The sequence below is a fragment of the Rhineura floridana genome, chromosome 6 (genome assembly GCF_030035675.1).
Source record: "Rhineura floridana isolate rRhiFlo1 chromosome 6, rRhiFlo1.hap2, whole genome shotgun sequence".
Lineage (NCBI taxonomy): Eukaryota > Metazoa > Chordata > Lepidosauria > Squamata > Rhineuridae > Rhineura > Rhineura floridana.
Genome location: NC_084485.1, coordinates 135,637,518 through 135,652,996, shown reverse-complemented (window position 1 = coordinate 135,652,996; position 15,479 = coordinate 135,637,518). Strand labels below are relative to the sequence as shown.

The window sequence follows — 15,479 nt, the reverse complement described above, 5'->3', positions numbered from 1 at the left end:
GCACTTTAACAAGTATTTAAATGCATATTTTATCTCAAATTACTTACATAATTTGTACTACTGCACTACTATGAACTACTGTATATTTGCTGTGTGTATAAATAAAGATAACTTATTTCTTTTGTTAATTTACAGTATTTTTTTGCCACTCATTAACAAAGTTCTCTGGGTGGCTTACAATAACAATAAGAAATGATTTCTTGATGTAGCTGGGGGCTGAATAAAAAATCCCTATCAATTAATTTTTTTATTTGTAAAATGTAGATCCTTCATCTTAAAATGATAGCAGGGTTGGTCACATCATATAAAACTAGCCATAAAAACATTAAAATATTAAAACAGCCAAAATTTAGAATCCATTTTGTATATAACATCCCTCTCTCTGTGCCTTTCAAAAATCTTGGCGGAAGAGGAATGTTTTTATCTGGTGCTGAAAAGTAACCATTGTTGGAGTCAGAGGCAAGAGTATTTCACAGTTGGGGTGCCACCACTGTAATTAAGAGTACCAGTAGCCTGCGTGTAATTTTAGGATGGTGCCTCTACAGTGGAACTCAACTCACAGGCAGGATGGTACAAAGAAAGGTACTTTGTCGTGGTCCATTTAGGGCTGTAAATGAAAAACAAAAACTAGCACTTTGAACTGGGCTCGGTAGCAAATAGGCAGCCTGTACAAAATGTTAATAATGGGCATTATATATTCTTGAGCAGCTCAGATAGTCAACATTCTTGTGGCTGCATCTTGCAATAACACATAGAGTACATTGCAGCAGTCTAACTTTGGAGATTATTAGGGCATGGATTACTGTGGCCTAGCTATCCCTATGTTGCCAACCAGGCAGAGCTGGAAATAGGCACTAAATGCTACTGAGGCCACCTGTGCCAAGTGTAGTTGACGAGCACCCCTAGGCTACACATCTGGTTCTTCAGAGAGAGAGAGAGTGCAATGCCCTCCAGAACAGGCCATTCACATAATTCCTGGACATGGAAACTATTAATGCACAACACCTCCAACTTGTCAGGATTCAACTTCAGTTTATTGGCTCTCATGCTGCCCCATTGCTACCTCCATACACTGATTATGCACCTTCACAGCCCCTGATTCCTATAGAAAGGAGAGAGTGAGAGCTGATGTCATTGGCATATTGGCAATTTTCAAGTGCTCCGTGAAGAAAAAAGTTAGGGAACCACTGGCTTAGAGTGAATGAAAAAGAAATACAGTTTAAAAAAAGTCAGTTCTAGGGATCATTAGAAAAGGGATTGAAAATACAGCTGCTGATATCATAATGCCATTATACAAATCTGTAATGCGACTGCACTTGGAATGCTGATTGCCTCACCTCAAAAAGGATATTGTAGAACTGCATAAGGTTCAGAAAAGGGCAACCACAATGATCAAGGGGTTGGAACAACTGCCCTATGAAGAAAGGTTACAATATTTGGGGCTTTGTAGAAAGGGGGGGACATGATAGATGTGTATATTATGCTTAGTGTGAAGAAATTGGATAGAGAGAAGTTTTTCTCCTACCCTGATAATACTAGAACTATGGGCCATCCAATGAAGCTGGAAGTTTTAGGACAGACAAAAGAGAGTACTTCCTCACACATACGGCTCATCTACATGGTGGTTTACTTTATGTTTGGTACTACTCACATGCCCTTTAAATTTGCATGGTTCACTTGATGGTACTGGCAAACAGAAACTATCGCACAGTTTTCCACCTGTAAATCTGTACTAACCCAATACACTGATAATACGAAAAGGGAATTAAAAAACTCCTTTACTCCCTTTCTCTAGTGCTTGCAGATGCTTTGCTCTGATGCTTTTAGGTGGGTGTGTAAGTCGTTCCCCTCTCTACACCCATTCCATCCTCTTCCCTTCATTCATTTTATTTCCTGCAGCAGGCTGCCAAGCAATTTCCAGTTGCTGTCCTCCATTCTGCTGGCCATTTGTATGTTGCTGCAAATGGTGCCTTTATTTTGTTTTCTTCCTAACCTGTGCACAAAAGCATAACACTGCTCAAACAAAGATTTGTATTTCAGCTGTATCCTACCAGTGAAAACACAGATATTTGTACTATGGATGGGGAAGGATATCTGCCAAATTGGACCTGGCACCAGATTCCAACTGAATTCAATAGTTCGCCATCCTTTCGGACTGGCACATATTTCTTGCAGTAAGCTGCAGCTGTAATCACCATGAATTTGCAAACCGGCAAGAATGTTATGTTGAGTTATTTTTGTAACACTGTGTAAGTGGCGCATTTCCATTAAGAAGCCAGTATTTCATGCCCTTGTGACCTCCGTCACTTGTCAGTCAATTGCTCGCCAAGCCCTGGGCATTGCTAACAAGGAAAAGCAGCTTCAATTAGCCAATTTAAAACCGCGTTTTATCGCACTTGTAAATACTCGTGCCGCGAAGCCTCTTGGGTTCGTTCTTTAGCCCCATTTTTCTCTGCTCTCATGTCCCTTCACTTCCCCAAATTTTAGGAACCTTAGTATTTTTCAGAAATGTTCCCAATGAAGCCAAGTTTGAATCTAGATCGTCCCCGTTCATAAGCTTGACACCATTGTAATACCTTGAGGCCTCCATGGCTACTAATGTTGATAACTATGTGGCCACTGAAAAGAAATAAAATTAAACCGCAGATCAGTCACCCCAAAATATGCACAGCAGATTGAATTAGCAAGTGGGAACAAGAAAATGGCAGATTGGGATTAAATGACGGCCTATCGGAATGCAGGTAGATCAGAACCATGCAGTGAACCCCATCCCTAATTAGCACTTCCAGGTTTTTTTTATAAGAGAGCTTCGGCTATGGGGCGGTATATAAGTTTAATAAATAAATAAATAAATACTGCAGCTGATAGAACAGACTGAGCATGCTTGGTCACCTTAGCAACAAGAGGGAGTGGAAATGTACAATTAGAGGGCAGGACCACAAAGAAGAGGTGAGACTAATCCTTCTCAGAGGAATGCCTGCTTGAATGGCAGCTAACATTGAGCAGGAACTGTGGACAGTACAAATCTATTATGAAGGTAAAAGCAGTGTATTTGCTATGAAGAAATGCTCCCATGTAGATGAGCCCATAGTTAAACTATGGAATTTTGCATAGTTTTAAGTATGCAATTTGCTCCCACAAACTGTAATGATGACCATCAACTTGGATGGCTTTACACCATGCCATTATCATGCTCATTAACACATACCATGAATTTTGCACAAGTGAGCTTGCACATTATTAGGATTCAGAAAGGAGATTTTGTTTTGTAGAGCAGCATAAGTGCTATGCATACAAGTTACGGGTATGATAACCATATTGCTACCTTTTTGTTTTGGTCCTTTGTTTTCCTGAAGCTCAAGATAGCCTGCACAGGCAACTGCAGACAAATGAAGAAACTGCATGCTGCCACATAAGATGCAGGAATGTCTTGAAATTGCATGTTAAATAAACTTGTTAAATGGACAGCTCAAGTATGCCCCAGTTTGGGTCCTTGCAACTGGTGTTTTTGGGCATGTGTATCCTGCAATATGTGCATTAGTGGGGATTTCTAATGGACCATCCACACATCATTCCATTTTATTGGTTGTTCTGCTATACTTCCCCAATGTTGCCACATTATTGCCATCTGGAGATACACTCTTGCACTATGGCAGAGCACAAGTATGAATCCCAAACCTCTGATCAGCTGTAGGACGGGGAGCTTGCGCGCTACAGCTGAGTAGGGCCCCACTTTCTGGCGTTTTTTGCTTTTCGGTGGGGGCCTGGAACTGAACCTGCCATATGAGTGGGCCAGTGTACTGTATTTGCTGATCAGTTAGGAATCCAAAGAGGGTTGTTATCTAAAATCACTACTTCTGGTAACATGGATGGGTATTTTGCCATCAACAAGCAGTACCAACAGAAGCTTGTCTTGTAAAAGCTGTCACATTATATATTGCTCATATTACAGTAGCAATTCCAGTAAAACATTTTGAGCAATGATCATATCACACGAGAGGTCAATGGGCTAAGAATGACTCAAGAATGTTACCACTTTCTCTTGTCAGCTCTGCAACTGTAGCCTTCGTCATATGTTCCTCAGTGACTTTGAAATGAGTCTCTGCACGTCTTGCATGTAAACATTTGAGATAAAACATCACTTGATGTGACGTTCCCTTATTAAGCAAATAGCTTTAATGTGGCTTAGTTCAGGCTTGAAATTCTCGCCAAGCTCTGCCAAACATCAGATGAGGTAGTCTGCATTTTAGACTGCAAGTGAGGGCTTGTGTGTCTTGAGTGCTCCTTTATACCAGAAGGTTCCTTGCATGTAGAAAGCTAGGATATTGAGAGGGGTTCTCCTTTATGTAAAGTGGTCTTATATGTATAGAATTGTGTGTGTGTGTTTGTGTGTGTGTGTAGTATTTTATCATATGACCCTTTCACCTTAAGTCTAAACTGTTTTTTATTAAGATAGCGTCTTGCCTCCTGTTTGTGAAGGCTGTCTTCTGACTCAGATGTTGGAAGGCTAGAACAAGCTAAGGGTTGGCTTCAAAAACCCTTCTGCAAATGCAAGCATGTACCAGAACCACAGGCAAACAAAGGAAAAAGGCAAATTTTAATCAAAGATATAAAATGCCCAATGTGTTTCTGTTTCAGCCTTCCTGGGGAGGGAGAACATCTAACTGATTGGAGTTCTTAAATAAGACCTCATGCCTCATTTTTTTAAAAAAACAACAACACTGTACAAGTTGCATTATTCAAGTGCAGGAGTGTACATAATTCCCTAAAAATAAAACCAGTGAGAACCCAGCAATTTCTGCCTTTTTGTGACCCGTATAGTTGTTCATGCCTCGAAGGGTATTCTTCCCCTTTTCAAGTGTTAACTGCACATCTTCCCCCACCCCAAACGAAGTATCAAATGGAACCATAGTTTTCCAGAGCTCTGGATAAATGTTCTGAATTTAGCAACAGGTTTCCAAACATCTATTGCACATTTGCACAACTAGAGATGCCTTGTTGCACATTTAAGCCACACACACAAAACAGGGGAAATGAGTGATGACAAGCTGCCCACCACTTAACATAAGAAACAAGGTGGGCAATTAAATACTACATTTGCACAGTGGGATGCAAAAAAAGAAAAGAAAGAAAAACCTTCAAGACCATGTGCTGATTTCCAAAGTGGAAACAATTCATTATTTTAGGGCAGGTCGCTGTGCCTTTAGATAGGGGACAGAGTAATATTAGGAGATGAGCTAACCTGCAGACTGATAATTTGGAAAATTCTACCCTCCATTATCTATGTTTGTACATAAATCTCTTGACTGGTGTGATGACTTTTTGGTGAAGGTAAAATATGTGAAGAAATAATAGCGAGGGTTTTACTCCTTATGTCAAATGTCGCATTTGATATTTGCATGATCAATAGCATGATCCTCCTTCATAAGCCCTACGAGAACTATCACACTGTTGCCTTTGCATTGGAGACTTAACAAGCATTCTGTGGAGGCTAAAATGTCATTTGGACATGATTTGATTGATCAACAAGATAAGCAATTAATAAATATTTGCTATAGCCTTAAAACGGAAGAACCTCCATATCTATTTTTTAAACTTGTTTTTCATTAGAAATATCAAAACTATTGGGTGTTTAGTATAACACCCTTGTTTTGTTAGACAATGCCCTTTCAACAAGACAATTTGCCAGAGAGACCAGCACAAGCAAGATATGATGCTGCACTAGAATTATTTTGCTTGTAGAGTGCAATTGAACAATTGAATTACTGTGTAAATCCAATAACACTTAAGAAAAATTAGATTTTCTTTTCAAACGATTATATCAAAAACATGGAACGGCTTGCGGTTTTCTGTTGTCTTGGACATGTTTTGCTTTTATTGAGGCACTCGAAGAAGACTGATGCAAACCCACATAATTTCTCCATATCGGCATCTAAAGCATTATTACACCATATCTATCACTTTTTTTTGCTCTAAAATTAGAAAGATAACCTTAAGGTATATTTTACAGGGCCACTGCTGTGTTACACATTCAGGAAAGGACGAGCCTCCATGGCAGTGAAATCTACTAGTGCCTCAAGAGAGAATTAATAGGACAGGACTGAGCTGATGAACAAATTGATTATTTTCCATTAAATTGTTTGTGCTGTGCTTTTATGAACTAAGCAGCAGCCTGAAGAAAAATAATTTTATTGAATAACCACATAAAATACAGGGGAGAAGGTTTGAGAAGAAAAACATCTCAGTTCATGCGTCAAATATAGTGTTTCTTCACCCAAATCCACTTGTTGGAGGTAGTCAGGTTATTTAAAGTATTTACATTTTGGATTTTCTCCTTAAGATTGCAATCCCACACACGGGAACCTGGTGGGAGTAAGTCTCTTTTAACTCAGTGGGGCAGTGAGTAGACATGCATTGAATTGGCTTATGAATTTAATAACCAGAATCCTGATTTTGTATTTTTTCTTTTGACTTTTTTCTCATTGCTTTTCAATTATATAGTCTTTAAAGTAGCTAGTATCATAGATTCATAGAATAGTTGAGTTGGAAGCAGTGGCATTACTAGGGGTGGGTGGGGGGTGCAGACCACACCGGGTGACACCATCTGAGGGGGTGACACCCAGAGGTGCCCCACCCCTAGGTACCGGGAAGCTGGGCAGTTGCAGGGACCCAGGGAAGCAGCAGCAGCAATGATGAAGGGCGCACCAGAGAGGGGGGGAGAGAGAGATAAGTGACCCCCAGCCAATAAGCCGCGAGGGCCAGCCCCCAGAGGAAAGGCAGTCTGCGGGGCCAATTGGCTGCGCCCTCCCATTTTACCTTCGGCCTCCCTTCCCTCCCCCTGCGAGGCCAGTGTCCACACCTCCTCCCGGTTGCCTGGTGAAGCCTGAGGCCTGGCTGGGACCTGCTCGCCACTTGCCACCTGCCAAGATGCAGCACGGCTTCAAGGCCGGAGACCTCGTCTTTGCCAAGATGAAGGGATACCCGCTGTGGCCCACCCGGGTAGGTCTGTGTGAGAGAGATTAAAAGAGCAGGGAGGGAGGGAGAAAGAGTGCTCCTTGTCACCTGGCAACCACGCCCCTCCCTCCCTCCCTCCCTCCTGCACTGGGTGACACCAACCCTAGTGACGCCACTGGTTGGAAGGGGCCTATAAGGCTATCGAGTCCAACCCCTTGCTCAATGTAGGAATCCATCTTAAGGCATACCCAACAGGTAGCTGTCCAGCTGCTTCTTGAATGTCTCCAGTGTCAGAGAGCCCACTACCTCCCTAGGTAATTGGTTCCATTGTCATACTGCTCTAACAGTTGAGAAGTTTTTCCTGATGTTCAGCTGAAATCTGGTTTCCTGTAACTTGAGCCTATTTTCTCATGTCCTGCACTCTGGGATGATCAAGAACAGATCCTGGCCTTCCTGTGTGTGACAACCTTTGAAGTACTTGATGAGTGCTATCATATCTCCCCTCAGTCTTCTCTTCTCAAGGCTAAACGTGCCCAGTTTTTTCAGTCTCTCCTCATAGGGCTTTGTATCCAGTCCCCTGATCAACCTTGTTGTCCTCCTCCGAACCTGTTCCAGTTTGTCTGCATCCTTCTTAAAGTGTGGAGTCCAGAACTGGACACAGTACTCAAGATGAGGCTTAACCAGTGCCGAATTGAGGGGAACTAATACTTCATGCAATTTGGAAACTATACTTCTGTTAATGCAGCCTAAAATAGCATTGCCTTTTTTGCAGCCATATCATGCTGTTGGGTTATATTCAGGTTATGATCAACAACAATTCCAAGATCTCACATGCAGCATTTCTGAGCCAAGTATCCCCCATCTTATAACTGTGCGCTTGGTTTCTCTTTCCTAGGTGTAGAACTTTGCACTTATCCCTGTTAAATTTCATTCTGTTGTTTTCAGCCCAATGCTCCAGCCCATCAAGATCACTTTGAATTTTATTCTGTCCTCCAGGATACTAGCTATCCCTCCTAATTTTGTATCATCTGCAGAGTTGATATGCATTCTCTGCACCTCCTCATCGAGGTCATTAATAAACATGTTGAAGAGCTCTGGTCCCAGTACTGAGCCCTGCAGCACCCTGCTCATTAGCTGTCCTCAGTTGGAGAAGGAACCATTGATAAGCACTCTTTGAGTATGATTCTTTAGCCAACTGTTGATCCACCTGATAGTTGTTCCATCCAGCCCACATTTAGTTTGTTTGCTAGTCAGAATATCATGGGACACTTTGTCAAAAGCTTTGCTGAAGTTGAGGTATTTTATGTCCACAGCATTCCAACAGTCTATCAGGGATGTTACCTGATCAAAAAATGAGATAAGATTAGTCTGGCAGAATTTGTTTTTGATTGTAGTAATCAGTGCATTGTTTTCAAGGTGCCTACAGATTGACCGCTTTATAATCTGCTGCAGAATTTTCCCAAGGATTGATGTCAGGCTGACTAGTCTATAGTTCCCAAGTTCCTCTTTTTCACCTTTTATGAAGATACATTAGCCCTCCTCTATTCATTCAGCACTTCACCATCATCCATAATTTTGCAAAGATAATAGACAGTGGTTCCAAGAATTCTTCAGCCAGTTCCTTAAATACTCTAGGATGCAGTAAGAGTTAAAACAATAAAATCTCACTATAATTTAAAGCATAATTACTGAAATAATAAATAATAGTATATAGCATGATGGCAGGAGATGACACAGCTGCTAGCATAAAGCTCAAAACCCATTCGAAATGAAAAGAAGAAGCCTAAAGAACCCATCAATCTGGTGGCTTTCATTTGGGAGAGGAAAGATGGGAGGCTCATTCTGCAGGATGGGAGCTGGTGTTCTAGGAGGGCTTCTGCTTTAGATCTCAGTTCATGGGTAGGGACATTGATTTTTAGATTATTCACCACCGTAACATTTTATTACATGTAGACGAACTGTCTGTGTTGTGTTTTCTACCAGGCTTACCACAAATGCAAGTAATTAGAAACTATAGTGGAATACCACAGCCAGATCCACATGATGGTCCTCCACTACACATCCAGATCGGGGATATCATTGAACTCATCAAAGGGGATCCACACAGCTTGTTTTGGCAGGTAAAGTGCTTGTCAATTCTGTTTCATTAGATGAAGCAATTGAAGATTGTGCCAAAAGACCAGGCCAATTGCATCTCCTCAAGGCCTATCAGTTATCTGTCTTGAGAAATATCTCTGTACATGAAGCCTCAATTCCTACTAGGTCTTTTGCGCAATGTTGGGAAAGTATCTACTTAACCTACAACCGAGCTTCAAACCATATCATGTTGAAAGAACCCCAGTCAGGTCTCCTGGTTAACTATCATGGGTGGATAATCTTGCAGATGGTATAGTGAGTTTTGAGACCCTGCTGCATCTTTTTCATGCAGCATGGTTCTCTAGCTTAATAACTTTACTTCCTGATGTGCTGGCCAAAATAAGCTTTCCAGTGAGGTGGGTATGCAATTTCCTCATACCTTCTGTTCCACTTCTCCATTTGTCTTTTACTGTTGCTCCCCACTTGGCTCATATTGTGCTGTCTGTCTGAATTCCCTGGCAGCCAGCAATATCCTGGACACAAGCCTGACACCAGTGGGCAGCCAGGTCAGGTACCTGCAACTGGCTGAGGGCTGAGGCGGAGAGAGTGGGGCTCCTGTTTCACAATCCCTGCCAATAACAGGTCACAGGCTGTGACCAGACGGTGTTGTGGATTGAAGAGCAGGCGCTCCACTCTTCTAGGCGACATCACCTCTGTATATGTGTGCAAGTGCGCACATGCTTAAATATGCCACCTCTTATGTTAATGTATCTGCATACTGACTGGGTTTATTTAAGAGCATGTGCACACACACACACACATATGCAGGGAGAGGCAGGGGCCCATGGCGGTCTGGTACCTGAAGGCCTGCAGAGGTCTGATGCTGGCCTTGCTGGGTATGTTAGTAACTTTCTGCATCTCTCTCACCCAGGTCACTAGTGCAGCTTTCCAGTTTGATGTGCTGTCATTCCCAGAATATGCAGCCACTATTCTGGCCCCATGTTTTTATGACTGGTCTCCCTGCCAAATCCTTCTCAGCGGTCCACCATTGCTTGTTTCTGCAGGGAGTTTCTGCAGGGATTGCTTGCTTCTGCACAGAGCCATTGAAAACTCCTGTCTTTTGAGAAGAGGACAGACGTGATTACAATTGAAATATGTTGGGTTTTTCAGGCGCACATCTTTCATTCTCTTTTAAAAGAGCACAGTATTTTAGCAGTAGTCTTTACTTGCTCCATTTCTAAGCTTTGTGGGTTGTTTGGAACACTGGATCACATGCTGACCTGCTCCTTTTCAGTTTCTGTTGTGTGCAGGAAGGGGGGGGGGAAAGCACCACGAAGAATTAACACAAAGAGAAGGGCAGGCTTAATTGCTAATGGATACAAGTATTGTATCAGTTAGCACAGGAGCCTGACCTGCTGTTTGTTTTGACCTTCCCAGTCGTTGCCCGCTGCATTGCTGTGAAGGCTTTCTGAGATTAATGCTGAGTAAATTATCTGAAAGAATTAAAAACTTGTTATTTTTTTATTTTCTTTTTTACAATTTGATCAGACAAGTCTAATAGCCAGTCCTAAACTTGTTTACTTCAAAGTTAAGTCCCACTGAGTTCAGTAGGCCTTGCTTCCCGGTAAACTTGTTTAGGACAGCAGTCTTCACTTATACTAAAAAAAAGACTCATTTTGTTTTTGTTGTAGAAAAAAACAGTACAAAGAATTTTTGTATTTTTCTGGAGTAACACCCCCCCCCAAGATTGCCCAAAGAATATTGTGCAATTGCAAAGTCAGCATTGCATCACAGCTTAATAGATCCTGGCATTCCTGAGAGCTTATTGCCAGGGTTAAGAATGCGCCTCCTTGCTCTGTACAAAATAAAAATAAAATCTATGATAAAAGTCAGGTTATACTTCAGAAGCCCAATATTGCAACTGTACTCAGTGCTACAGAGGAGTGCCTGATTTTTTTATTTAATGCACCAAAGTTTTGCTCTTCATTCTTCCTGTTTTCTTAGACAATTCAGTTTGAAAGTAACGCTACTGCTTGTTAAAGATAAAAATCCACAGTACTGCTACAAGGCAACCACCATGCTTCATTTTAGGAAGCCTTTTCATAACCATAACCCAGATCTACTAAGCCTGATTTACATATTCAGAAAAATGGTGTGATAGATAGGAAAAGGATTAGGAATGAACTCTTTTTTTTTTTTTACTATTTCCCCATATGCAGGAACTTTTTGCATGACTCATTTGAGTTGCATGTTGATGCTGGAGCATTGACAACTGCTTACTGTAGGAAATTTGAGGAAGTCTATGCTACTGCAATTAGTCAGCTGTCCAATTTGTGGAAAGATGAAGAGGCCTCGGGCTGCCAATCCTCACTAAAGTGACCCTTGAAAGCTGAATGCTGATGGCTAATGCAGTTATTTTAGGACTGAGCTGTTAATGCCAAAAGAGTTTTACTGTTAAAATTTGAAATTTGAAGATATCTTTGGGCTTAAGAGACTTGCAACAGCATCATCTTCAGCAGTGGCTCAAGGTCTTTTTTCACTCAATGTAATTGCTTTCAAGGCTGTTGTGTACCAACAGTGGTTCTTTCATTAAGTACATCTGGAGAGGTACATGGTTGTGGGGAGGACTAGGGAGGTAAAGAAACCAATAGTTGCCTTTGCATGCATTATATCCTTAATCACAGAGCAGGGTTACTTTCCTAGGGTATGTGAGCCCCATACAGGCCCTTACTGTAGTAATTGCTACCTTTACAGCTGAGAGTCCCCTGTGATTTTACTGAGTGCCCAACAGCTGATCCTTGCAACTGGGAATTTGACTAAGTTTGAGGTGGTAAGACAAATATGCAGCTAGTTCTCTGTACATGTTGAAATTCCAAGTTTTAATAGTATGGCTGTTTATTCACACTGCTGCTGACTGGCTTCTAGAGAGATCCTTGCATTGTGTACAACTTTTTGTATACTGTAGCAATACTACATGTACAAAGTTTAAGGGCAAAAACTAACATCCTGAATAGCTCAACTGTTTATCTTGAGAGAACTGGATGTGCAGTCCATGGTGGAAGTGGGGGGGGGAAGTGTGTCTCCACCCAGTCTGCTCTGGGAATGATATGAAACAAGCAAATTGGGCATCCAGTGAATGTCTACAAAATGGGCCAGCATGGCATTAAGTATGCCTTGCAGTCTGTGTTCAGGACCCTGCCACAGCATCCAGATCATGAGTGCTCCTGCTGAGTTCTTGGGCTTCTTCCCCTCCATGCCCTTGCTTGCAGTTAACAGCATGAAATATGTGAAGAGGATAGTGAAAAGGGTTCCATAGAATGGAATGGTAGGTCTGTGACAATATCGGAATCATTCTGAAACAGGTTGGATCCTGGGGAGGGAATGCTTGAGGAATTCAATCTTTTGAATTCCAATCCAAGATGACTTTATCTGCATCTCTTTGACTAATATGTGGAACCAGAACTTACCTATTCACTGGCGTTTGTGCTTCTTGAATATTCTGACACAGTTCTCGGCTCAAAAACAATATCAAAATTTGTTTGGAAATGCATATTTTAAAAGAGAATACATTTTAGAAATGCATCTTTTTGAGATAAAATACAATTAAAATACATTTTAAAAATACATATTAAATGTGGCTTGTTTTTTTTCAAAAAATGTAGATTAATGCAAAAATAGGACAAAATGGATTTATGAGTGAACACATGTGAAAGTGACATGGAGCGGACATAGACTGATCCAGCCATCTCTATTCTGTGGATTTATCTGAAATGGGGAGGGATGTCAAAAATCTGGTGTCTACCAGATTATAGAATCCATCCCATAGCTTTTAGAGTTATTTTGTTATCTCTCAGGCCATTCTAATAGCTATGGAGTATGAACAGATTATTAAGTGTAATTTAGAGTTCTTATGGGATATACAAAGAGTTATATGCACAATATAGGGTATGTGTGTGTGTGTGCGCGTATGTATGTGTGTGTTGTTTTCTCCTAATGGGATCTCTTTGTCTCTTTGTAGGGTAGAAATGTAGTGACCCAGGAGCTTGGTTTCTTTCCAAGTGATGCAGTAAAACCTTGTCCATGTGTAAGTAGAACTATGTAATTGTGTTTGTCAGCATAATTGTTTTCACAAAAATATCTGCAGTGGGCTTGCCTGGCTCATTCCAAGATTTTATTAATCCTGCCTAGTTGGTTTTACATTTTTTTTTTGGTGATTCTGTATGTTTGCATGCTGCACTTAATGTTATTTAAAATTGTAATGTGGTTACGTTCTTGGCTATTGGACTTAAAATTAGAAGTCTGAAGGAAACCTGCACCAGAGATGGTTTTAACTTTTCAGAAGTTAGTCAGTTAAATTGTCTAACTAGTTTTCAAACAAAATACACCCGAAGCCTACAAGAAATGTATTGTGCAATAAAACTGCTGTTTTCTTTACAGTGAGGCAAGAATGCTCCAGTGCTAATATATTCCCCAGTCACCTTGGGTTATAGAGAGAGATTAGATCATAATAATGGGTTCAGAAATGTATGTGAAAATAAGAAAAGCTATCAAACCAAAGATCTCTGCCCATTTTGTCATATGTCTGTATGCTTTGATTTTACTTGATTTCTTCTCCTTTTGTATCAAAGGCATGTATCATCCCTGAATATTTTAAATGGTTTACATCAAAATTAGCTTGCAGTTTGTGCTGTTATAATTTTGTCTGCAAGCAAAGCTCTGCATGATCAGGTTTGTAGAACATGGGGCTGGAACGAGCTCTCTGCTCCAACTCTAAGACAAAATTATCCCCCCATCATTCTACAATTGCCCTTGAAATGTAGATTTATGGATATTAGACTCAGACAGCAAGTTCACTAAAGAAAGATGACCAAAAAGCAAATGGCTTAACCTAGAGAACCATGCCACAAAGGAAGTTTTAAAAGTTCCCAAATATGACGGAACCTAATATGTTAAGGTAGAAATGACTTTTCAGTTGATCAGCTCCCAAGCACAAGCAACATTCATTCACTAAGTCTTTTCCAGGGCAATTTATGCTGTAGTGAAAACCCATAATAGTTAATAATTCCATATCGGAGAAAAAAAGGGATCCAGTGGGGTTAGATTGATAAGTAGGCAGGGAGCACTTCTTGATCATAGCATATGCACCAGAATACAATATATCAGACATAACATAACTATATTAAATTCTTCGTTGAATTCAGCGAGGGTTCTCTGCTTTTACAATTATTACAGTCAAAGTAACTCAGTTACTCTGCTCTTTTCGGGAATGTTTTTTGTTTCCGTTATTTCTTTTTTTCTTTTTGCAGTATTTTTGTGTGTGTGTGTAAATTGCCTTAGGAACTCTACTTGCCCTTGAGGGGCGAAATAAAACACGGACACATAAGCTTGGGTTGAATAAGGGCCACTTTATTAAATTACAGCAGACAAACCCAATTTTGAAGTGACCTGCAGAGGGAAATCTAGGTGCGGGACTAACTATGAGCAAGTAGCTTGCCATACAGCTCTTGGGCGACCGGCCCCTGCCAGGGCAAGGGCAAGCCCATCTGCTTACCCCTTACCCCGGCCACACCTTGTAGGTGAGTAGGGGGGCCTTCCTACGTCATCCCCACCTGGGGTTGAATAACCCTTGGGTGGATGAGATAAGTTGGCCCCAGAGGCAGCCCATATCCTGTCTTCGAGCCTCAAAACCGTGAAAGACAGGCCTCCGGAACCGCCAATCACCTCCAAAGGTGCCTAAGGGGGCCACCTAGCTGTCCTTAACTATTTCCCTTCCCGCACCTTCCTGTCACAAAAGGGGGACAAATCTCTATTTAGTCCCCCTTTACCCGACTGCCAAGAAGCACCTCGCGCAGACCCCCCTGCAGGTCCCCAAGAAATATATCATTACCTGTGTCGGACAGGTGAATGCCGTCTGCCCTATAAAGTTCAACCTGCCAGTGCCGAATGCGTGAGTGTGGGATGGTTAACCCACCATGCGGAAGAAGGGCCAAGCGAATCCGTCGGTTGACCATCTTCCGCGCTCTATCTATAGCTCGGGGATCCCAAACCCCCGCCACTCCCTCCGTGGGAGTATGTCTGACCAAATTAGACGAACGCCAGGCCACCTTTGCCTGATGAGCTGCATGTCACTACATGCTTGAATGAGGAGGGCCTTGCCCTGTATCAAACCAAGGTCATTTCCACCGAGATGGATGACCAATACCTGCGGAGTAATCCGCATCGCATGTTGCTGGAATAGTGCGGGTAGGAGCCCCTCCCAACGCATTCCTCGTCGGCCAAGCCACTGTATCGCCGCCCATCTGCTGAGGCCCAACTGGGAGCCGGCGCTCGAGTTTGCTGCCCTTCGAGCTGCCCAAAACACCATGCTGTGGCCACAAATAAGGATGCGTGTCTGCTCCGTCCCCGACCAGCAACCTGTCAAAGATGCAAATGTTAAGCTTCCGCAATTC

At 41.8% G+C, this 15,479-nt stretch overlaps 1 protein-coding gene across 4 annotated transcripts in view; it reads left to right on the top strand.

Moving 5' to 3' along the window:
* VAV3 (vav guanine nucleotide exchange factor 3) overlaps window positions 1–15,479 on the top strand; it is a 259,303-nt gene that overhangs the window by 197,856 nt on the left and 45,968 nt on the right. For all 4 annotated transcript variants that reach the window (XM_061633875.1, XM_061633876.1, XM_061633877.1 and 1 more), the window contains 2 exons: window positions 8,938–9,074; window positions 13,049–13,114. In XM_061633875.1, coding sequence (XP_061489859.1) covers window positions 8,938–9,074; window positions 13,049–13,114 — 203 coding nt within the window. The remainder of the gene's footprint in view (window positions 1–8,937; window positions 9,075–13,048; window positions 13,115–15,479) is intronic.